This window comes from Capsicum annuum, chromosome 3 (genome assembly GCF_002878395.1).
Source record: "Capsicum annuum cultivar UCD-10X-F1 chromosome 3, UCD10Xv1.1, whole genome shotgun sequence".
In the NCBI taxonomy this organism is placed as follows: Eukaryota; Viridiplantae; Streptophyta; class Magnoliopsida; order Solanales; family Solanaceae; genus Capsicum; species Capsicum annuum.
The window spans coordinates 232161156-232186013 of NC_061113.1; the positions used below are offsets into that span (position 1 = coordinate 232161156).

Sequence of the window (24858 nt, forward strand, 5' to 3'; positions counted from 1 at the left end):
TTTCTGAAAAAAATGCAAAAAATAGTTAAAACTATTTTTTCATACACTTAACTAATTATTTATATGAAATACAATGTATGTTAGAAATATAACATTGTATGTTAAGTTTTTACATACTTGTACCATGAAGAGTACTTGATGAGAGGAAAGTCCCTTGATATGGTCCACTTAAATGCGCACCATCAACAACAACAACAGGTCTGCAATATTCAAAACCCCTTATCATAGGTTACAACACTATAAACAGATACATGAACCGATTATTTCATGACTTGTGCATTACAATGTGTGAATTAGGATATACATTTTTTAACATATAAATGTATCTGGACATATGTCTATAACCATCAGCAGGACCGCCCCTAAGCATCGCAATGGCACACTCATTTGCATGTCATGACTTCATATAATTTATATCCACACCATATATAATTTTTATTTCTTCGATGATGTCCCCGAGTGTGTGCCTTCTCTTATGGTTAACTAATTTAGGAGCCGTAAATTCACAGAAAAAAACAGTAGTCGTCAAAATATTCTGTAGTTTCCTATCCCTCAAAGCCTATGTTTGTTCTAGGTTAAATCTCCAAATAATAAAAATATCTATTTTTTTGTAACTAGATGCTTCCAACATCCACTTACATTCCTCGTTGTAACATCGGAGGACATAGCTGAAATATAAAAAAAAGTCATTCAAATGATTATAATTTGTATCAATTCATAAGTTTTTACGATTTGATTGTTACAAATCCATTATACCTTACTATAAAAAGTCATGCATAAACTTTCCAGATAGACAATTATATACATTCTGGTAATTCGCATACTTTACACTAAGAATGAAGTGTGTGAACTATGGATTCAATAACAAATCTAACAACGTATCACAACTGATGTATATGTTACCAAATACATAGATGGTGTCCATTGCCTAAATTGCCCATATCAAAATTGAAAATATATACAAAGAAAATATGATATATATGAACTAGACATCTCACTAGAAGTTTAACAACATACATTAGTTAGTTATGTATATGGACTAAATAAATAAGAATTTGTAAATAACTGTAAACTATAGGCATGCACTAACTTTTCAGATAGACAGCTATATACATTCTGGTAATTCACATAGATTACCAGGCATACATATACATAATTTTTATATTCTGACAATCAGTTCTTTTAATGACCATACAAAATCTGTGTTTTGCTATTTTATTTCACAAAACGACATATTTCATGCAACTCTATCTAACATTATAATAAAAAAATAATAATTCAATTTATGACATACAAAAATTAACATTACGTATTGTTCAGTTATAAATTCATATTTATAAATATAAAAGATGTTTCAAATTAGTATTTAATCATATGAAAAAGAAAATTTTCTAACATAACAAGATAACATATTACCTTTTTTGGTCTGATCATTTTGCATTGACATTGAATCCATTAGTCACCACATATTTCGACTTCACTGAAACGAGCGTCTTTTTATTCTTATACATCTGTTTCACCTTCACATCAATACTCTTACTATTACATATCAAGTTATCTATTTCAACATCTGGGACATACAAAGCATATTAATTTTGTGTCTCAGCAACAGCGAGAGCCATATCATCAGATTCAACACCCTCCAGGCAAACAATAGTTCATGTTTCTCTATCAAACTCTTTATCTTCTTCACATTTATCGATAGTTAAAATGCACAACGGATACATCACGAACGCTGGTTGAGATTTCTTCAACTCGACATACAACCGAACGTTATTATTGTTACGGATATGAAAAGGTGAATCATTATCGTCGACAACATAACGTACATAAATATTTTTTAGAGTTTCGTCAATGTTTAATTCGGTGGCAATTGACGAAATCAACCTCAAATAATTTACTGATTCAGCGACAACAATCCCTTCACTTTTATAATTCACATATTCTGTTTCGGATCTCTATTTACCAGAGTACATCGAAAGAATAACAATATTCATCTTCTTTAATTCGAAATAATTTTTTCTTTTCCGAAAACAATAAAAAACAGAACTCAAATTATATTTAATTTATGTTTTTGCGTCAAAATTGAGTCTTTATGTATTTGTGGTTTTCAAATTTTGAAATTCAATTGATCTTACATGATTTAAGGGATGCAATACTCCATTAATTTAATTAGTTGCATTATTTACGTCTATAATTGCTGGATATCCGTTACTTCTTTTTGTTTAGGTCATTAACAGATTTGAATATACATACCTTGCTTTGTATAGACTAAACTAATTAATAAGGTGGGAGAGAGTATAATTACTTCTAAAAGTTTGATATTTATATTATTTATACTACAGATCAAATCCAGACTCTCGTTATGTATTATAAGCCTTTAAACTCTCACCATTTTTAGTAAGCACAAGGCAATGTTTCTTTTGCCAGATAGTTTCCCTTCATTAAAGTGAGAGCATATTATTCTCTATAGTGGGCCTTATATTATTTGTATTTATTTTGCACCATCAAGTTATGGATCTTATGTAGGCCCAAGTGCACGTAGCCTCTTCAAAGGCGGAACAAAAAAAGAAGGAAGAGATTTTTGCATTGCATAGCCGCTCACTAATCTAGCGGGTCATTAATATATATTTCCATATATTAAAGATAATATATAATAATATACATATAAATGATGTTTATATTTTTTATATATATATTAGCGGTTGTAATACGTTCTTGATTGATGGACCAAATGTGTTAAAAAGGTCCCTCAAAAAGAGGTTGATTCAGAGACCTGCCATCATCCTACACAAATTCATAAAGATATTTTGAAAGGATTTACATCCATACCATCATCCTATACACATCCACTCATGTCCGATTAATTTAGATTCGCGCTGCTTTAGGACCCATTCGAAAGAAGCGTTTCCTATTAAGAACTTCTTGATACTCAAAGTTTAAAACTGAGGCACTTAATTGAGAAAGAGTAGCCCCATTCGCTCACTGCACGACTTTCTTTGGTTTGTGCAATAATGATGAGCTGACTGCTTGCACAAGCTAGATTGCTTTTTTCTGGAAGAAATGTATTAAGATTAGAGCCTACAAATAAAATTGGCGAATATTATACAGCTAGCCAGCTACACATCGCACGGATTTTAGAATCAGTATATTGGGCCTTAAAATTTCGTGGTGCTCAAAGGCTTAGGGAAGGTATATATTCTTGAACGAGTGGTCTAGTTAGTCAACTCAATTCTTATTGTGAGGCTCTTAAATCAATATACCAAATGTCAAACAAAAAACTAAAGGGGACCCATAATTAGGTCGTGTTTGCTAATTGAACTGGTTAAATTAAAGGTAGTTAATTGATAACAACATAGCTTAAGGGCCAAGCACCAAGCTGTCTTTGTCCTAGTAAACAAATTACTTGTTCAAGCTTCCATTTGATGAAATTTTCAATAGGTTGGAATTTATGATCGATGAATAATAGTAGGTGCATGGATTTGGTTTTGGGTTAGTTTTGTTAACATTGCTAGTCTGACTTTCGGATCATAATTTTGAAATCTATGTATAAAGAAAAAAAAGGTTTTGTTTGGACTTTGCTGTTTATCATTTCCAAAATTGATGAGTTAAAAATTTCAATTAATTTTCTCCAATTAACATAGGAACTTAAAATTATAGGCACTCTTGTTGGAATAGTTATAATTTGTGGGAGTTCATCGGAGGCTTAATGACACCTTTGCGGCCTTATATGGCTAAACCCACGAGATTTTTATAGAATCTACAATTTTTTGTATTTTATTTTGAACAATTTCAATTTCTTTAAAATTTGAATTTAATATTTGAATTGAACAAAACAGTTATCACTGTTCATACAAGGGCAACCTTCTAGGATTAGACTTATTTTTCATGATCTATAACTACGAAGACATCTAAGAAGTAGGTTATGTCTTATGCTTTTTTGTATCTTCATGCAATTTATGAATATATAAAAATAATTGTTATAAATAATGATCTTTTACGCGTCAAAGCCACAATTTATGTATTATTCTTTTATATATTTCAAACTATTATATGACAAATTTATGACAAAAAAAAAACAGCATCACAATATGCTTATTTAGTCGTAGAAGTAAAGAAATCAACTCCCAAAGGTGTTGGTTTTACACTACAAATAAGCCAAGTATTTTGTCAATTTACCACCTCCTTTTTTTTTTGTTAACTGGACAGTGTTATACATATATAAGCAAAAAATTACATAATTGTTGAAGCGTTGACGCTGTGAGCTAGTCGAATAAAAAATTGCTACCAAAATATTATTAAAATCTGATATTTCTCTTTCAAAAGTAATTCTTAAAATGTATGTTCATACTATATTATTGGCAAATACGAAAAGAGCTACCAAAATACTAATCTGTAAGGTAGGGGTTCATTGTCACGTATTTAACTCGGTGGCGGAGCCACGGCCAACAAAGGGTGGTCAGATAAATGCCCTTTGTCAGAAAATTTTTTCGAGTATATAGGTTAAATATAGATATTTATGGTTATATACATGTTGCACACCCTTAACAAGTTAGAGAATCATATTTCAGTGATCAAGAGTGTGCATTTCCGCATCAACAACCCGGGTTTGACCTTGGCAGGTGCAGCAGTGCTTTCTTTTCTTTATTTTTTAAACAGTTCTTTGCCCAAGGAAAAATATAAACATCCTTAACCAAAAGTTTGGGTCCGCCACTAATTTAACTCTATACAATCAGTGTAGATTTCAAAATTTTGACCTAATTGATAGCTGCAAAATGTTGTTGGCCCATGAATTTCCTAGATCGTTCGATTCCAAACATGACTATTAGGTGAAGTCAAAATTAAGGAAGTGTTTGGTGTGGAAGAAATCATTTCTAGGAAAATGTTTTTGATATTTTCATGTTTTGTTGGTCAAAAATTTTTTGAAACACATTTTTTATAGAAAACAAGTACCTTAAGAAGTGAGAAGCATGACTTCCTTAATTAAATGACATTTTAAGTTCATTGCTTCTTCTTCGCCTACGTCCACTCCTTGACTATTTTACCCTTGTGTGCAACCCCTTGGCTCCGCTTTCCAAACTATCCCACTTCTATAGTATTTTACTAAATTATATAAATGTGAATACTAATATTATATTCTTACTTTTCAAATATTAGAAAAAAAAAATATCTCACTTTGTTAAAAAGAAAGAGAGCGTTGATGTAAATTATAAAGATACTGTCATTTAATTAGGAGGTCATGAGTTTAGTCATAAAAACAATCTCTTGCAAAAAGAAATGATAAGACTGTAATAAACCCTTATGTTCTGGCTCTTTCAATAACCTCATGCATAAGGATAGCTTTAGTGTACTACAAATTCTTTCTTTTACTTTTTTTTTTTAAAAAAAAAAGGACAACATTGTTCATAAAAGAATACTGTTCTTTCCACCAAACACATCCGGAGAGAACAAATTATCATTTTCCACAAATAAAATTCGATAATGCAACTCTTAGTTTCTATTGGACGGTTATCCTTCCAAGTTACAAAGTAGGTGTAACACGCATGTAATGAAACTCATAAATTGGCAATTTCCCAAAATCTAGCTGGACTACGGATGTGTTTGGTACGAACGAAAATATTTTCCAATTTTCTTATGTTTGGTTGACTTATATGTTTTGAAAAATATTTTTCAAACCAACTTATTTTTCTTAGATCTAAGGAAAATGACTTCCCTTTAAAAAGTAAGGAAAACATTTTTCAAAACTCTCTTTCAATCTCACTTTAAAGTTGAAATGTTTATACAATTCTCTAAATCATCTACCTCGCCCCCAAAATACCTTATGATCACCCCGACACCATGTCTACCCCTATCCCCCACCCCACCCCCAAAGTTCAATTGTTTTAAAAAGTATTTCAAAAAATTTTCTTAGTCCATCTCTGCCCCTTCCAAAAACAATATCCACATTTTCTTAAAATCTAGCAGTACTACAATTGGCAATTTCCCAAAACCTAGCAGGACTACAATTTAACACGGGAGATAAAACATTACGATAATCCATTGAAACTGACAACTTTACATTTATTCTACACTTAACCCCCCGTTGAAGTCATTCCCTAACATGAGATAAGATGAATTGAATTTGTCAATTGACTTTGAATATACAATACCAATACCGTATCAAATTTAAATTACATACACTTACTTGGTAAAACTTAGTCTCTTGATTGCCTGATTGATGTATAATCGTGTATAATTAATATATATTAACTATAAAAAAAAGATAAATAATAAATTTAATATTCTTTTACATTTCAAAATACGTGTTATTTTAACATTATTTAACTATCCCCATTCGATAAATAACTCTTCAAATTGAATGTGATTAAGAAGATGAAGTATCAAAGCATGTGGTGCGATATATGAGGTTGTTTCTCCTTTAATTAGAGGTATTGAATTTGAGTCTTGAATATGAAAAAATCTTTGACAGGAAATGCTACCTCGAATTTACTCTACTTGAAATATATTCAAATTAATCGGATTGCAATATGTATATCATACACCCGATCAATTTTTTTTTTTTTTTTTTTTTTTAGTTTTTACGATAACCTAAACTCACAGCGCACCTCCCTATTTGGGGTGGCATGACGTAAAACTAGTCGTTATCTGTATATGAGGAGGTAATCATCGGCGTAATTTACCCACCCAAGCTATTCATTCCCCACTTGAGTTTTTCCACACGCCTTTATTCTTCTCTATTAAGCATTCTGTTTGTACACATGCAGTTGACATATTCCTCCCAGCCTCCCACCTTTGCTTGCATAAATACCCAATCTCCCCCATTAAACACCTCTCTCATCTCAAATGTAACTTCGTCAACACAAAGAAAAACAACCAACAAACTCATATACTTGGAGCGAATCCTATTTTTAATTTTCGAATAAAATGGGGAGTGGAGACAAACACCACCACCATCATCATCACTTGAAATTTCATGTTCAATTGCATCTTCCAAGTTTTCATCATCATCATGGGCATGAGAATAGTATTGAGGAATTGAGGGACATACCAAAAGGGTGCGTGGCGGTGATGGTTGGTCAAGGAGAGGAGCAACAGAGGTTTGTGATACCAGTTATGCATATCAACCATCCCCTATTCGTACAGTTGCTCAAAGGTGCGGAGGATGAAGTCGAATTCCATCACGATGGTCCTATCAATGTTCCTTGTCATGTCGAGGAGTTTCGCCATGTCGAGGGTATCATACAACATGATAATAATCACCACTTGTGGTGCTTCAAGGCCTAACTGACTTCAGGCTGATACAAGACGGTGGAATTTTTTTTTAAAAAAAAGGGACCGGTTTTCCTTTTAGTATATACCAGAAATTTGCATACTTGGTAATTACGCAATTATATAGTTGCTTGGGCTATTTCTCGTGTATTAAAAGGTTATCTAAATTTCCGTCTTTAGCTAGCCCTTTTTTCTCTTTCACTTTGTTGATTATATGTACCCCTGATGATGATGAAAATTGAATGAAGATTAAACTGTACAGACTCATACTTTTAGGATAAAGCTAGGGGCAGAGTCTCTCAAAAATTATACAATTATTTTTTATGTTTATACAATAAATGTTGAATCACAATGATTTTTTTCATTTATTTACTTTACTTCTTCATATATTCGATGCAATCTTAACTTGTTAATCACAATGATTTTATTAACTTTACTTTTTTATATATTGAATCTTATTAATGAAAATTATGGTTCTGATATTATTATTCATGAGGACGAAGTTATTGCTCACAAGAGGTTGTTCCAGAGGCAGCTAATTAAAGAAATTGTAACAAGGGAGAACATTTTTGAAGTTTAAAGTAATGGCCGAATGTTTTTTTGTATCGTCTGTACCGTCGGTAAAGTTCCATTCTTGACTATATAGATCAATATTAGGCTCAGTAAATGGACGTCTCAAGTAACATAATTTCAGCTCAATTAAATTCATATTCTTTTTGGGAAATTAAAGTCCTCCTTAATTAATCTTTGAATTATAAGTTAGATGAACTACATAATTTATCGTTGACGTTTATCAAAATTACATGTATCTATACCTTCTTTTAACTTCTTTGAATTAAAAAAACTAAATCATGTGATATGAAACTCTACTTTATAAACCAACTACAATTTACATGAATGACGAGCTTTCCATCTTATATATCGCTTGTGTCTTTTTGGTTTCCGTGAAAGAAATGAGAGTTGAAAATCGTCTAGATTTTTGTCAAGAAAATATTACTAATCCGAAAAGTAAGGTAGACCTTCTATGTAGAAAGAGTTTTAAGTTTTGTGCATGTATAAATTATTCTAATATGTTATGTAAATTTAATTAGCTATTGCAAGTTAATTAATTTTTTACATAAATTTTTTTTTGTGTAACTTATAATAGTAGATCAATTTTACTGATAGTATCAAATATTTTATAAAATAACAGTGCATAAAATTTAAATTTCATTAAAAAAAAATTACAAATATTTTTATGTTACTTGAATAGCATTACATTCGGAAATAATTCAATTCCTGATCTATTAAGCTTGGATAATAGGAACAAGAAAGAAAAAACGTACTTAATAAGTAGTAGATTGACCTAAAGGTCGGAACAACCACTATGCCGAAAAAATCAAAATAATAATAAACTTATGGGCATTTAACAATTTCTAAAGTTATTGGTTTTTAGTTTGAAAGAATCACACCAGTATATGTAAAATTATAGCCAAATGAAGACAAATCATATATTTTAAAAAATTGGTCTTCCAAAGGTTCCCACATCCATTTCTTTCCAATCTTAATGATATTTTTTTCGTATTTTTTACGTGTGACTTAACATCATATTTATTTTAATTCCTAATTGATACTTTTACGACAAAGAAGTTACAAGCGATAATTTCACCGAAGGTCAAATATACACATGCAAAATAATACGGATATAGAAGCTTAGATATTCAATTCAAACCCAACCTTTTTCATAAATAAACACTTAAGCCCGTTCAAAGGCCAGCCGTTACCGTGATATGAGCTGAATATGCCATTTTTGACCCATGCTTTTGCTGAATAATATAGTTTGACCCCAATTGCCATGTCAAATTGCAAAACGAGTCCTCATCCTTATCTGCTGGCGTGTGCCGTTAAAAAAAAAATTGAAGAAATTTCAGAAATAATGATACTTTAAATCTGATCATTAATTTAGTAATAATTCGGTTAGTTGTCAAATGTAGCAATAATTCAATATCAATTTTTTATGTATTCATGTATTAATTTGTTTTGTAATTGTTCACTTGAAACTATATTAGGGGTGTTTTGATGAAATTCTTTTAAACGATTTAAAAGCTAAAAGTTAAAAGTAGGTAACAATCTAATTTTACTTTTGATTTTTGACTTTTTTTTGAGTATTTTTTAAGTCTATAGTAAACTCCTTAAGAGTTTTTTTTTAATCTTTATTAAATATCTTTAAAAATTTAAAATATTTTAAAAATAAGTCAATTCAAACACTTTCTTAATTTGTTTTGTTGCAGTTTATCCATTAATAAAAAACGAACTAATCGATATAACTTCAGCCGAACATATAAAATCCAAACTCCTATTATGTACTTTCTTCGTTTATTTTTATTTGTCACATTTAGATTTGACACCCTCATTAACAAAATAATTATTAATATAAATATTTTATTATATTGTTTTTATTAATAAAAAATAAGTAATAAATAATTTTAAATGAACAAAATATTATATAGTATATTATAAACGCTCTCTATTTCGGAGATATACATGACATATATTTGTGGCTAATAATTTTTTAATGTCGTTTTGGAGTTGTAACCTCTTTACTTAGAGGCGGCAATTAGTGGGAATTTACCTCAGTTGTTCCGCGTCTGGAACACACCTTCTCTAATTAATTAATTAAAGCGTCGATCCACGTTTGACACATTCCTCTTCCTTATGCTTACATTAATATAAATACCCCCCATTTACATTACTCTCTCATATGTCAGATTCAATCAATCTATAACTTTCTCTCAAATATAATAAGATACATAAATATATGTGTTAGTATGAGCAACATACCAAAATCTCTAACTGATTCTTCCCTCACCCTCTTCAATCTAGCTATCTCTTCTTCTGATCCTTGGCCTTTCTCTCTCTAATCAATTTTTTCTGCCTCAGTTTCCACAACCCTGACCTATATGGTCGATGGGGAGCCGAAATAAACGTCATCACCATCACCATCACCATCACCATCACCATAATCTTAATTTCCATGCTCCTCAATTGAATTTTCCATTTCACCTTCATCATGGTCATGGGAACGTTGAGAATTCGAAGGAATCGAGGGATATTCCTAGAGGGTGCGTTACGGTGTTGGTAGGTCAAGAAGAGGAGGAGCAACAGAAATTTGTGATACCTGTGATGCACATTAATCATCCATTGTTCACACAATTGTTGAAAGAAGCAGAAGAAGTGTATGGATTTCATCACAGTGGTCCTATTAATATACCTTGTCATGTCGAGGAGTTTCGTTACGTTGAAGGTATGATTGACAAGGATAACGCCTCCCATCATCAACACCACCACCATTTGTGGTGCTTCAAAGCCTGATTTTCTATTGCCATGAGCAGTTGTGTTTCCATTTGACTTTTTTGTACTTAGTTGTATATGTAAGATAGTATAATATTATGAATGATGATGACGAAAATTATAACGATGTTCAGTGTAAACGGGAATGATTATAAAAATTGATGTATATGCAATTATAATATAATATAGCTGTCACTTGGTACTTGTATGTCTGATCTTTAATTTTCAGATGGTTACTCCATTATTGTTTTTTTATACACATGATATATTACTACAAGGAGGTGTCCGGGGGATTATTACAAGCACAAACATTGCAAAACATAAAATGGCATAAATCCGAAAAGTGGGATGAAGGCACTAAATCCTCCTCTATGTGTACATACAAAGGAAGGAGCTTTGAATTAAAGGGACAACGAAGATGGTCATTCAACCCCTATAATGAAATGATGACTATAAAAATCTTCTAATATTTAAAACTATTCACACAGTCGTTGTACCTTTCTAGATTTGTTTGCGCTAACTACACGATCAAATTGAGGGCGGAAAACTTGGCGTTTGTATAATGGAAAAGTACTCTAGTTTCTATATGCACTCGAAGGAGATATTATTCGGTCAAGTTGCTTTTGAAGTAGTTGCATGTAAACGTTAAAATAAAAAGGTGCAGCTCCATCAGTTAGATTGTGGGGAAGAACCACACAAGAAGTGCATTGTAAACTTTATTATAATGAACAATAATTGGTGATCTGATACAAATACTAAGCATATTTTAATCGGTGAAACTTTTACTATACTAGTACATATATTATTTAAATCCTTTGGAGATTAGTTGCCACTTGGCTCAAAAATCAGCTTTCATTTATATTGAAAAATCTGTGAAATATGAAAAATCTTGGCTATTCTACAATGGTGGAATATCTTATAAGATTAGTTATTCCATCTTTTATTTATATATATTAGTACGAAATTAGTTATTATAAGATTAGTTATTCCATCTTTTATTTATATATATTAGTACGAAATTAGTTATTGTTCAAAATTAATGACGAACTAAATTTTTACTAGGAGTTCGGAATTTGAAGAAAAAAATTTAGAAAGAAGTCCAATGGGTACAACATTTACTATAAAAAGTAGTAACTTAAATTGTGTATAAATAGTATATGATTTCTTTTTTAGAAGAAAAAAGAGCCTGAGAGATATTGAATGAACCTCTCAATCCTCCACCCCTATCCTAAACCAAATATGAATATAAAATTAATTTCAAATTTTTCTTGCTATTATTATCCGTATCTCCCATGACATGAGTACCACACAGTTCATATTTTGATGACTTTGGGCGGTGACTATAATATCCTCAACTGTCGGCAATTCCGTAGAGACAACTCATTAATTTCATGTCCTCTGTCTAATTATATCCTCCTTCAATTGACATAGAAGATTATCATCTATCAATTTTTGTATTTTGGGTCACCAAAAACAACAGATGGCCCAAAATCTATTCGATTTTATCCCAAGAATTGACTCAAAATAAAGGACGACGTACGTCTCCCACAGTGTAAAACTAAGAAGATTATGTCTCAGAGTTGTGAATAATAAGCCGAAGGAAGATGATGGAAACTTTGGTCATTCATGTAGCCATTTGTTTTTTTTTTAAGATTCAGACGCCTGAATCTAAATGCACATCTGAATGATTAAAATGTTGTCTCTAGATCTGAAAACTGAATGATTAAAACTGTTTGTTTTTCAACATTTGAATGGCAAAAAAAAAAATTATTTGTATACCTAATAAAATAAAAAATAAAATTCAAATAAAAAATTAATTATATATTAAAAAATATGTAATTTAATACAATAAAATTATTAGTATTTGATTGAGAAAAAATATTTATGTTTGTTATTGATAGTGGAGATAACTTATAATGGTGGTTGAGGTGACAATGATTGATGTTAGTGATTAATATTGTTGGTGGTGATAATTGTGATGGTTGGTACTATAGTGACTGTTATGATGGTGGCGATTGATGGTGTTGGTGGTTGTTGTGATGTAACGTTACTTGATGTTAGTAGTTTAAGGTGTTGATTGTGTTGGCTGAAACATGAATGCATGATGATTGACAATGTTTTGGTGCTAGTTGGAGATGTTATTTGTTGTGATGGTAGAGATGGTTGTTAGTAGAGATAAATTATAGCGATGGTACTGATTGAAGTAGTGGTAGAGGTGGCATTACTAGTGACAATGGTGGTGGCTGCCAAAGAATGTGTAGAGGTTCTGATGTATTAGTGGTAGTTAGTGGTGGTGTTAGTTGTGATATATGAGTTGGTTGGTAGTAGGGATTGACCGCTAGTGGTTGCTGATTGTGGTGGTGTTGACGGCAGTGGTGGTGGTGAATATAATTAGAATAAAAGAGATAGTAGGTGTGGTAGCAGTTGACAATTGTGGTTGGTAGTGATATTTTTTGTCAATGGTGATTGTGATGGTGGAGGTGGTTGGTGGTAGTGGATGTTGGTTGACAATGGTGACGGTGGCAGAGGTGGTTAATGGTGGTAACTGCTGATTATGAATAGAGTGGTGAATATTATCCAACACCAGAATGTCCCTTCAGTCCTATTAAGGCTTGGTTCTAGATCTGAATGATTAATACCTATTCAAACCTATTAAGAGTTAAAATCTTAATGGTCTGAAGTCTGAACCATTCAGATTCAGACCTCCATTAAGTGCAAACAAATGAGACCTAATTACAACACACTTCCTTTTTTCGGTCACATCAAGTTTATATTTTTTTGAAAATAAAAAATAAACCTTCTCTTTTGATTTTGATCATTCATGTACAAAAGTGTCAATATAAATTTGACATATCAAATTTTATACATGATCATTGAGTTGAGATTCCTAAAGTAGTCCTAACCTAAACCTAACAAAAAAAAGATGAGATTCCTAAAATAGTCCTAACCTAAACCTAACCAAAAAAAGATAAGGAGGGACAACACTGTCTAAGAAAGTTTAGGGAGGATCATATATATGTAATGTTGTGAGGTTTATTAGCTAGTTTAGACATGTAAGAGGGGAAATTCCAACTTTATGTTATGTCTATATGTAGCTGAAATGCTAGTTGTGTGTTGAATTGTGGCTTCACAAGCCAGCTGGAATATGCTTTACCAGTTGTTTCCTAGTATTGCACTGCAAAACTGCTTCCTGATTATCATCAAAATAAAATTAAGAGTATTATTAATGTTGGTTTCGTTGACAGAGGGTTTAATCTTATTTTTCATAGCTCCAAACATATGAGGAGGTAAATTATTAGTGATGTATAGTTGGTGATGGAGTTCTTGGACTTGTAATTACACCAGTTAAGTAGAAGCATTTTCAAATTGATGTTTGTGTAACGTAACCTATGATTAGAGGTCCTGCAAACATCTTCTAGATAACCTTGCCATAATCACCATGAGTAAAGATGGTTAACAAACGCTAATCAGATGCTGAATTAGTAGGTAAAAGTTTATCTAACCAAAGGCTAGCTAGATAGATAACTGCTTTTGGTTGGGATCAAATGGTCCGTCTAGCCGCTTGTAATGAAGGAGGGTATTGGTCAATTGAAATTCCTTCGTTGAAAAAATATATTAAGTATATAGAAAACTAGGTGAAGTATATATATTTAAAGATTATTTTCATACGTTCCTATTAAAATTTTGAACATTAATGAAATTTTCGACTTCGCCACCAGACTTGAGATCACTTTGCTTTTGAGTTTTCATAAATTTCACATAAGATAAAAGCTCATTTCATATATCGCAAAAGATAACTTGATTTCCGACCTCTTGCATCGATTACCATAACAAAAAAAGAAGATTTACCCCCTAGTAAAGCTCCAAATGGGCTCTTTTTGAAAGGACATAAATACAAAAGAAAAAGCCATATTCATCAACCAAGGCCTTTCACATATATAGTTATTGCTTTGTCCTAAACCTAAAGGCAAAGGATTCAGAGAATCCCAACACTTTTGTCTTCTGTTTTGGAGTCCATATAGTAATTTATCAATGACACCTTACCTGCTTGCATTTTGTATTGTCAACCTTAATTAAGTACAGTATTTTAAAAATACCCGAATTTGTAGGTCCCATATTTATGTATCTGGTATAATGTCTTGAATTTGCTGTTCCCATAAAAATCTTTTGCTTTGAAGGAAGTAAACAATTCAACTTGTGGTTTAAGGAAATTTTAGAACAAGGATCAATCATACCCAAATAGTGATGGAAAGTGACTATTTTTGAAAGTTATGTGTTTTAGGGGTCCTGTTAGCCAACAACTTGTAGCTTCTTGATTTGAATATTTTCACGAATTGCTTATATCATATAGTACCACGTACGTTCATGTTGTCCTCCCTCCTAGCTCATATCTTAGTCTCATGGGTCAGAGGCGAAGCCAGGATTTCAAGTAAGGGGTTCAATATTCAAAGAAAACTAAGTGGAAGGGGGTTCAACACCTACTATAACCACATAAAAAATAATTTTAATCATGTATAAATAGTATATTTTTGCATCGAATGGGGTTCGGACGAGCCCCTAAAGAGGGTTGGCTCCGCCTCTGCCATGGGCTCATGGCAACGTCAAATTAAAAGATGAATATGATCCAAGACTGGTTAATTAATTAAGGGGCTCTTACATAATTGGTAAAGTTGTTGCCATGTGACTAGGAGGTCGTGGGGTCACAAGCCTTGGAAACAGCCTCTGACAGAAATGCAAGGTAAGACTGTGTACAATACACCCACGTGGCGTGTCCCTTCCTCGAACCCTGCGAATAGTGAGAGCTTTAGTGCACCGGACTGTTCACTTTATGTACAATATATCGATATTAAGATTATTCTGCCTAATGCAAATTCATGAGCAGTACTCAAGGAGTTAAAGAACTTTTTGCTGAAATTTAATTTAGCTATGATCCAGCTTGTAGAACAGGCATGGAATTAAGTCTGTGGTTCTTGCCCTAATAATAAGCACTTTAAAAAAATAAAAATTAATAGGGGACATGATGTATTGTAAGATGGGATCGCATTCACATAAATAAAGTGAAAGTTTAGATATTCAACTAACTAAATTATTATAACCCCCCGCGCAACCCTCTATCCCCAAGCATTTTATTACCAACTATTACTATTTCCTTTTTTTCTTTGGCTTGAAAGGGAATTAAAATCTCTTGTTGCAACTTCCAAATGAAATAAAGAATCCAATTTGTAGTTTGTGTAGAAATATAAAAACGAGAAGCATACATGCATATTGATAGAAAGTGACCATTATTTTTAATTTAAAAGAATAATGTGGACATGCTTATATATATTGTGGTCTTGGGGAGAAGGGGGTCTGTTAACAACTTATACCTCTTGATTTTTAATATTTTTACGAATTGCTAATATCATATCGTACCACGTTGTCCTCCCTCTTATCAACGTCTCTTAATCATGGGCTCATGGATGTAACTTGTAAGCGACCCATCAAGTTCAAGATCTAAGGATGCTCTTTGAAGTTTAAATATGCAGTCACATCTAAATACATATAATATCTGAGTACTATATATAGCTAATGTCACGGTCAGTTTAAATAATTTTTATTCTTATTATTAGTTTGTTAATTTCATCCTTAATGTATTTTAAAGAGGCTTAATTACGTGTAAACATCCTTTGAATGACTTGATAGTATAAAAAGTTACTGATAATGTATAGAACTTATAACTCATGATGTTGTACCCACTCACATCGAATGTCTAGTTTTAGTTAGTGATCAATAATCTAGACATGTATTTTCTCTCAATTTTGGTTGCTTACTCTCATTATTTTTTAATTGTGCGCTAATAACTTAAAGTCTATTGGGAAAATGATCAAGAAATTAAATAGCATGATCCTCCTTTACTTATTTCTCTGTCATAACATACGTTGTTCTGACAGCAAAATAATAAACTAGCTAGTTCAAGGTCAATTTTTATATCATCAAATTAACATCTTAATTCAAATAAATTCAGGAGTGCATGCACATCAAGTTGGGTGCACGTAAACTTGCATAATTCCACGATTGCTTGCATTTTATGACGCTAATTGCCACTATATACTGTACTGTAGAATTCTGCCTCCTTCTCTAATGATGAAAAATCCTACTTGGAAGCGCTTCTCTTTTAGTAGACGTACTCTAAATGTGATTACAAAAATAAAATATCATACACTTTAATATTTTAATTCTAATACTAAAATGAACATATAGTCGTGAATGTGGATTAATATGTTCAATCAAGAATTTCAGATACCAAATAGTTAAACTACAAAATCTGGCAAAGTAAGGGTAGGTTGATGCTTTTAATTTTGATCCTTCCCCTAATTATCCTTGATTTGTAATGGATTACTCTCTCTAATCCAACATAAGTGAATTGTTCATGACGTCAAGAGACGTGTTTGAATTTTTTTTCAATTTTATCTTTTATTTACGCTCTTTAGATTATGAGTTCCAAGAGACTTATTAAGTGATTTTATTTTAATATGATTAAAATTTCAAAAATAATTTGATAATATCTAAAAGGATAAAAACAAAAATTAAAGTACAATTTATGTCCCAATTTCTTTTCCTTAATAATAACAGGTGTGCATTGAGTCAAAATTTTATCTTTAGGGACTAAAAGGGATTAATTTTTTTCCAACAGAATGAATGAATTTCTTTATCTTTACGAATAGTTGAGGTGTGGGGGGAGTTATTCCTGTCTTGCTCCATAATTAAAGATTTTACCCTAAAATTAGGGCAAAATCTCAATAGATTGATTTCTGTACTTTTTATCTTGTTTCATTTAAGCAACCAAACAAAAAGTCTTCTTGCTTCTTATCTAGATGGATCGATCTCGTTATGTCAAAGGGAATGCACCGTTTTTTCTCAATATTTTAACTAATATACATTGATAATATGAAGATTGTTCAGGTTATAGCTAGAATATACATTGTCTATACATTTAAAGAACATTCTCTTCTTTCTTTTTTTTTTTTTTTTTTTTGCATAACTCTTACCTCCTTTAATTTTTATCATACTTTTAAGGTTTCATTTGTCATTTTTTTGAAAAAATAACCACGATATTTTTTCGTTTTTCTTTCAATAGTGTACTATTAACATGCCTCAACAGAAAGACATCACTAATGCAGGTGTTGGAATTCGTTGATGGAAATATTTATCGAGAAAACTGTTAAGTATCCCACGTCGGAAAAGGGATGAGTAATTGGTCTCCTTATATGGACTTGGGCAATTCTCCCCTCATGAACTAACTTTTGAGATTGAGTTAGGCCTAAAACTGAAAATTCATTCTTTAACAAATCAAAGTAGGAAAGTAAAGAGACGGGAAAATAAATAAAGTCATAATGTTGTGGATTAATAATTAATAATTAATGAATTAATTGAGGTGGTTAACTTTAAAGTTAAGAATTCTTGTTACCGATGATGAATCATGATAGAGAAAAGGCACGTGAATGAGCTAAGTGGGTCGTCCCTCCCAAGATTAAATGGTCCACAACCAGATTGGGCCCTGGCCCGTTTATGCCGTAATAACTATGGGAAAATCACTTACCCTAAAAAGAATTAAGTATTAATGTTGGAGCAGAATAAATAAATAACAATACTAAAAAAAAATTAAAATAATTACTTTATCAAAAAAAAAACAAATGTCCTCATGTAGTAAAGAAAGAAAAGTTGTATGCTTGTTTGCAAATAAATTTTACAGGGACATAATCGAATTGCAATCACAAGAAACAATTTTTTATTGATAAATACATGGGTACAAATCTATTTCTTTGTTGATTCTTCTTTCTTGATTTTTTCCTTAATTTGAGGATCGTTGGTAGCCTATTTCTCGAATATAAGAAGATTTAAATTCGATATGAATTTTCTTCATAATTCGATTGCCGTTAATAGCGCATTTCTTGGCCATAGTAATATTTGAATTTGATCTCCATAAAAGAAGGTTTTGTGGAGGATCTACTTAATGTATTTGATTATCAAGAAAGATTATTTTGATATGCTTCATGAGTTTATGAAATCATCGAAAGATATTTGAGATGTTTGATCTCTTTATTAATACCTATCAATTTGTGGGATATTGGAGATACTCATTTACCCCTTTACATAGGCGTAATATTTAGGATTTAGAATAAAATAGCCACCAAATCAGTTTTAGAATATCATAGCCTCCGTGAACTCTAACAAAATTCTTCTTACTCCACAAAATTTCAATGACTACACTGTTCTCTTTGTCTTAAATTAATAGGAATTCTTAACCTTATTCTAGACTAATTTCTTAAAAGGAAAACTTATCTTCTGCTTATTTATTATTGTTGATATTCTACTCAAAAGGTCTGAAGCACTTAAAGTACATATTTGATTTGTCTTTAAACACTTCTATTTAGTCATTCTAGACATTGTAAAACTAATATATTGTTACGTATAAAGCACCTATTTAATTAAAAATCACACAAATACATGACTTATATTTTTAATATTATAAAAAATTTTAACTCCCTAAAGATATTACAAAAATCTCAACATATATACAGAATGTTATGTATATGTCGGTTATCTTATGTAGATTAATAGGGAAAGAGAGTAAAGTAGTTAAAAAAGTGAGATAGAGTGTAATTACTTCAAAAGGTTGATATTTATGTTATTTATACTTTTAATAATACATATGTGTAATCAAAAAAATTTTGTTCAGCATCATCCAATACACAATAATATCATATTAATCAAATTACTAAATTTAAGATTCTCGATGATTTTAGTTGGGATCACTTTGTGCATTATTCTTGGAGGCACATAGCCTTGTTCCACTCGTGAAACAATAACTATTACCTCCATTGAGTTTTAAGTTTTGTGCACACTGAGAAAATATTTTATATTATCAGGTAAATTTAATATGCTATTACAAATTATCTAATTTTTTCTTGAAAAAAATATTCTACAACATCAGATAAACTATTACAGGTTTTCAATTTATTTTTTATTTTTATATAAAAAAATTAAATAACCTGTAATAACAAATTAAATTTATCTAATAATATAGAACATTTTATATGCTTAGCGAACAAAACTTAAACTCCAATATAATTATAAGAATCATGGTTATCAGCCATGCACTCCCCTCCAATATTTTCACCTTCAATTACAACAAATTGTGTCATCAATTTTAGAAGGGGCAGTTTCGGTAATTTAAGACAATTATATTTCCACTAATCATTGATAAAATTTTAAAAATTAAAAAGTAAATAAAGAGTCAGCCGTCGATATTATGATGCCTACGTGTACCCCATATTGATGACCTGGCACTTCATTCTTCACAAACTATCAAAGCGGCCCCACTTATCGCCGTTTACTGGGCCCCACAACAAAAAACAGGCCTTCCTATTACCAGGTCGAATTTTTTTCTTTTTTCTCAAATTATTCCACTGGACCCTTTGCTTTTATTAAAGCCTAAATAGTGATAATATGTAAAATATAATCAATACTACTAATAATTATGCCACCACTTTATCTTTTTTAAAAGAAGCATATGCTGCGGATGTACTTTCCGTCCTTGATATGAATAATTTAAAATGTGTAAAATGAAAATTACGCATCTTAAAAAGGTTAATCTCACAATCTATGCTTTTTACATAAAAAAGAATATTTTAAAACAAATTGATAAGTCTGCTATTTAAAAATAGGCAATTCAATTTATTTTTATATAGCAAAGTGATTTTAAATTTAAATTAAAGTTGGAACATACTTCTACAACATTTATTTATTTATTTCTATTTGAATTTATGTGTTAAAATGAACAACTATTTGCAAAAGTGAAATATGGACTAACATATTATAAGTTGTGGTGTAGTGATGGACTCCTTTATTTAATTAAAGGTCTCAAATTCGAGCCTTGATATGAAGAAAAAATTTTATTGGAAGCGCTGTCCCCAAAATAAATTCTACAAGCTACAATGTGTGATTTGAATTAATTAAAGTAAAGAATTGTGACTTATGATCAACTACATAATAAAAAAACCAACAGACTTGTATAGGTTTATTGATAATTCTGTTTTGGTAGGTGTAGACAATGTTTCTCAATAGTTGAATATGCAAGCCAAGTATGTTCACAACTGATTTATTGTTATTACCAATGAATAATTTAGCAAAGATCAGAACACTTGTCATCAAATCGATATACTAATTAGGGATGTTTGGCTACAACATGAATTTCCAGTTTCCTTTTGCAAATAGACATTAATTCGATGAGGGACTTAACTAGAAATTTTTCTATACAAAATTGATATACTAAACAGATATGTTGTTTGGCATTCATTCAAGTCGAAAAGGGATTTAATTAAGTTTTTTCTCACAATTTTTAAGAGTCAAACACAAAAAATAATATGTTATCGCCTTCTGTCCGTTTATGGCTTTATAAATATTACTCAATTGCTAAATCTCGACCAAACACGCAAAAGTATACCATAGTGCACTCAAAAGTTCATTTAATCAGAGTATTTTTATAAATATTACTCAATTGCTAAATCTTGACCAAACTATAATGCACGCAAAAGTATACCATAATGCACTCACAAGTTCATTTAATCAGAGTATTAAAATTAAAAGGGAATTCATTTTTATAATGGAATTTTCTTGAAATTTCATTTTTATAATTGAATATTTTTAGAGCTCAATAGCCTAAAATTTGAAACTCGAAAAACAATGAGCTTAACTCAAATATTATGTGTTGTGATATTAATTATCTAGTTCAAATAATCCTAACATGAATTAAAAAGCATATCTCCTGTTTAAAAAAATGATAACATGTTTTTCGAATAAGGCTGTCTCAATAAAATTAGTAGTTTAAAATTAAATTATAATATGAGCTCATAAATATATAGCATAACAAAATTATTATCAATAATTTAAAGTTACTTTTTTATTCTTACGTATTACTTTTTTCGTGTAGTATTATTAAAAGACATTCAGTATTTAACTTCACATAGTAATATTATTATTTATAAAAGTAATAGTAATTAATTTTAATTAATAAGATGTTAGTCATTTGTTTGCAATGTCTTATCTTGAATGTTATTGTATAAATTTTATTTATTAATATGAAGATTTGATAAAAAGTTCTAAAATATTTTTAAGAAAATGTAGATACTTTTTCTTTCTTTTTAAGTTAAGTTAATTTTTTTTATTTTTTTATTTTACAATATTTATATATTATTTTAAGTGAAATAAAATTATAAAATTCATATTAAATTTTTAGAGCCTCAAAATTTTAAAAACTTAAATCAAACGTTTTACTAGTCTTACCCTTAGTAACCCCTTTCTGCAAATTTCAAAGAGAAATACCCGTCCTAAATTGAGATGACACATTGATTAAGAAAACTAATTAATAACATGGCTAGTTTACCATAGTACCCCTATTAAATGATGTTTACATTTTAATTTGAAGAAAAAGTAATCAATGCAAAGGATAAAACATGAAAAAAAAAAATTATTTCTTCTTGATTACTAAAAAAAGACAAGTAAAATGAGAAATTAAATTAGAAAATTTGGGATTGAGTGAGTATCTCCAAACCACCAAAATGGCTTATTTCTTTTACAAGGATCAAATTCGACTCACGTGCTTCTTGATTTATTTTTTTTCCAGATTATATTAACGACTCAACTAACTTATAGAACAATCAATTTTATTCATTTATTTTACAAATTTTGTAACAACTCAACTAACTTGGGAGTTTGGGTCACAGGAGACAAAAGAGTTTTAAAATGAGGTGTAGGTGACACAAGTCTTAATAATTGAGTAGAGGTGACAATTATGGTTTAAGAAAGTTTGAAAATTTTCAAAATAACCCACAAGTTTTTAAATTTACACTTTGATTCAAATGTTAGTTAATATATAACGGGGAACGAAGGGAAAAAAGACTTTTTTTCTCTCTCCTCATCCGTTGTTATTTTCTTTGCGCTATTTGTTGTTCATTGTTGCTGCTGCTTTATTCATCATCTGTTGATTCATTATCATCATTTTAAACTTCATTATCAACTTCATATTATTATTGTTGTTGTTGTTGTTGTTACCCCAACTGCTGCTCTTTGACCAAATTCTTATGTCAAATTTTATTTCGTAAATCACTTTCAACTTTGGAATTTACTTGAGATGATACTTGGTAAGTTAGATTACGCTTTTTAGTTGAATCTGGGTAACTGCTAGTGTGTTGTTTTTTCAACAATAGTTTGCACACGAACATGAATGCAATACAAGAGCAATCTGTTTAAACAGATCCATTATGTGCGGCACCAGATAAATGTTCTGTTGTAACAGTAGACTCATGTTGGATTCATGTTTAAGGGTTCTAGGTGCCCGTAATATGATTATGAATCGAATAGATGGGTATTCTGTTGCACCAGATTAGTAATCTGTTTCAACAGATAAATAATCTATTTCATCAGATTACTAATATGTTTCGAACAACAAAATACAGCTTCTGTCACACACAAAACCTAACAGATAACTCATATGTTCTTGCTATTGATACTGGAATCAAATTATTGCTTAATTGTAGACATGTCATTCGTTAATAAATAGAAATAGACAGCACGAAAATTAAATAAGAAATAAAAAGTCAAGTGCATCAAACATAATTTTTTATAAAAAAAACAAAAAAAAATACATAGGTAACAGAAAAAAAAAAAGCTTTATTATTATTATTATCATTATTAACATCATTATTATTTGTATGGCTAGCCGACCAATCTTCAAAGGGCAGCAGCAGCGCCCTCCGCAGCCTGCGAATCTCCTGCAGCATCCTTACTCTGATGGCGGCCAACTCCCAATGCAGGTCATGAACCTCCTTCTGCAGTTCCCTTATGACGTCTCGTAAAATAGTGACATCCCACATTGGATCAGCCATATCTAAAAAATGCATAAGTTGACAAAACACACACGTAAACACAAAAGTAAAGAAAAGAAAGAATTTGAATGTAATGTAATGTAATACAACATATATTTACACAAAAATCAAGAAAAAAACTTATCAGAGACGGGAAAAAGCTATCAAGTCCTTGAAGAGAAAGTAGTTAAAAGTGCAACAAGAGCGAGGAATAAATAGTGTGTAGTAGAACGAACGATTGAGTAAGGAGGGACCTATTTATAGAGGATTGAACTTGGATGAGTTAGGCAAAAGATCGCAACTATTCACTTCCATTTATTAATGACATTCTTGATTACTGTAAAAAGTTATGACTTAATTAAATTAATCAATATTATGATAGGTCATGACTTTTCAGCTTTATTATTATTAATAATTAGTTCTTTTCAGGAACCATTTTTTTACACTGAGTTGGAAAACAGATAATATATCTGTTGCATCAGATAAATCATCTGTTACAACAGATATATCATGATTTGCAATAAATAGATAACCTGTGGCATTAGATAATATATCTGTTGCAACATATAATATATATATATATATATATATATATATATTTTTTTAAAAAAATATATTATCTTCATGACATTCAAATTTTCTGACTTTTTAATTATATAAATTAATAAAGCAGATTTAAAGGCACAACTGTTCACCTCCATTTGTTGAATGTGTTTAGACAAAAGTCACAGTCACGACTATTCATTTATTTTTTTCTTAAAAATCATATCATCATATATATATCTTAATTAAATTAATCCAATGTTGTGACTTTTTTTAAATTAAATAATCTTTCTTTTACGATTATAATATCATTTAGTTCCTTATTATTTATTAACGAATCAATTTTAGGAGAATTTCTCATCATGACCGCATCCCTAACTCCAACCGCCGACATGTTTTGAATATGGAATAAATAGAATGATAATTAAATATTGAATAAGAATTAAAAATTCAAAAATCGACCAAACAAACCCAAACATATACATGAATTTTTTTGAATCCCTTATAGGTAAATCGGATATAAAAAAGAAAAATACATACGCTAAAAGAAAGAAAAAACATAACCTAATTATTATTATTATTACTATTATTATTGTCAACCTGACAATTTTCATCCAGCAGCAGCAGGGCCCTCCTCAACCTTGCTCGGAAGTCGGCCAAATCCCTCTGGAGTTCATCAAACTGCCTTTGAAATTCCTGCAAGGACTCGATATGAATCTTCTTGTACGAATCTGTATCTGACATATTAGTATTGTAAGTGTAGTAGAATGAACGAGAGTGAGTGAGAGTGAGTGAGGAGGCCGGAGGGACC

The 24858-nt window shown here is 30.6% G+C and overlaps 2 protein-coding genes across 2 annotated transcripts; both read left to right on the forward strand.

Annotated features, from left to right (window-relative positions):
• Positions 1 to 6924: 6924 nt before the first annotated feature.
• Positions 6925 to 7284, forward strand: LOC124896833 (auxin-responsive protein SAUR32-like). Its single transcript, XM_047408674.1, has one exon. It carries the CDS (start codon positions 6925 to 6927, stop codon positions 7282 to 7284), a length of 360 nt encoding a protein of 119 aa, XP_047264630.1.
• Positions 7285 to 10215: 2931 nt separating this feature from the next.
• Positions 10216 to 10620, forward strand: LOC124896834 (auxin-responsive protein SAUR32-like). Its single transcript, XM_047408675.1, has one exon. The coding sequence runs from the start codon at positions 10216 to 10218 to the stop codon at positions 10618 to 10620; it is 405 nt and encodes a 134-aa protein (XP_047264631.1).
• Positions 10621 to 24858: the final 14238 nt, after the last annotated feature.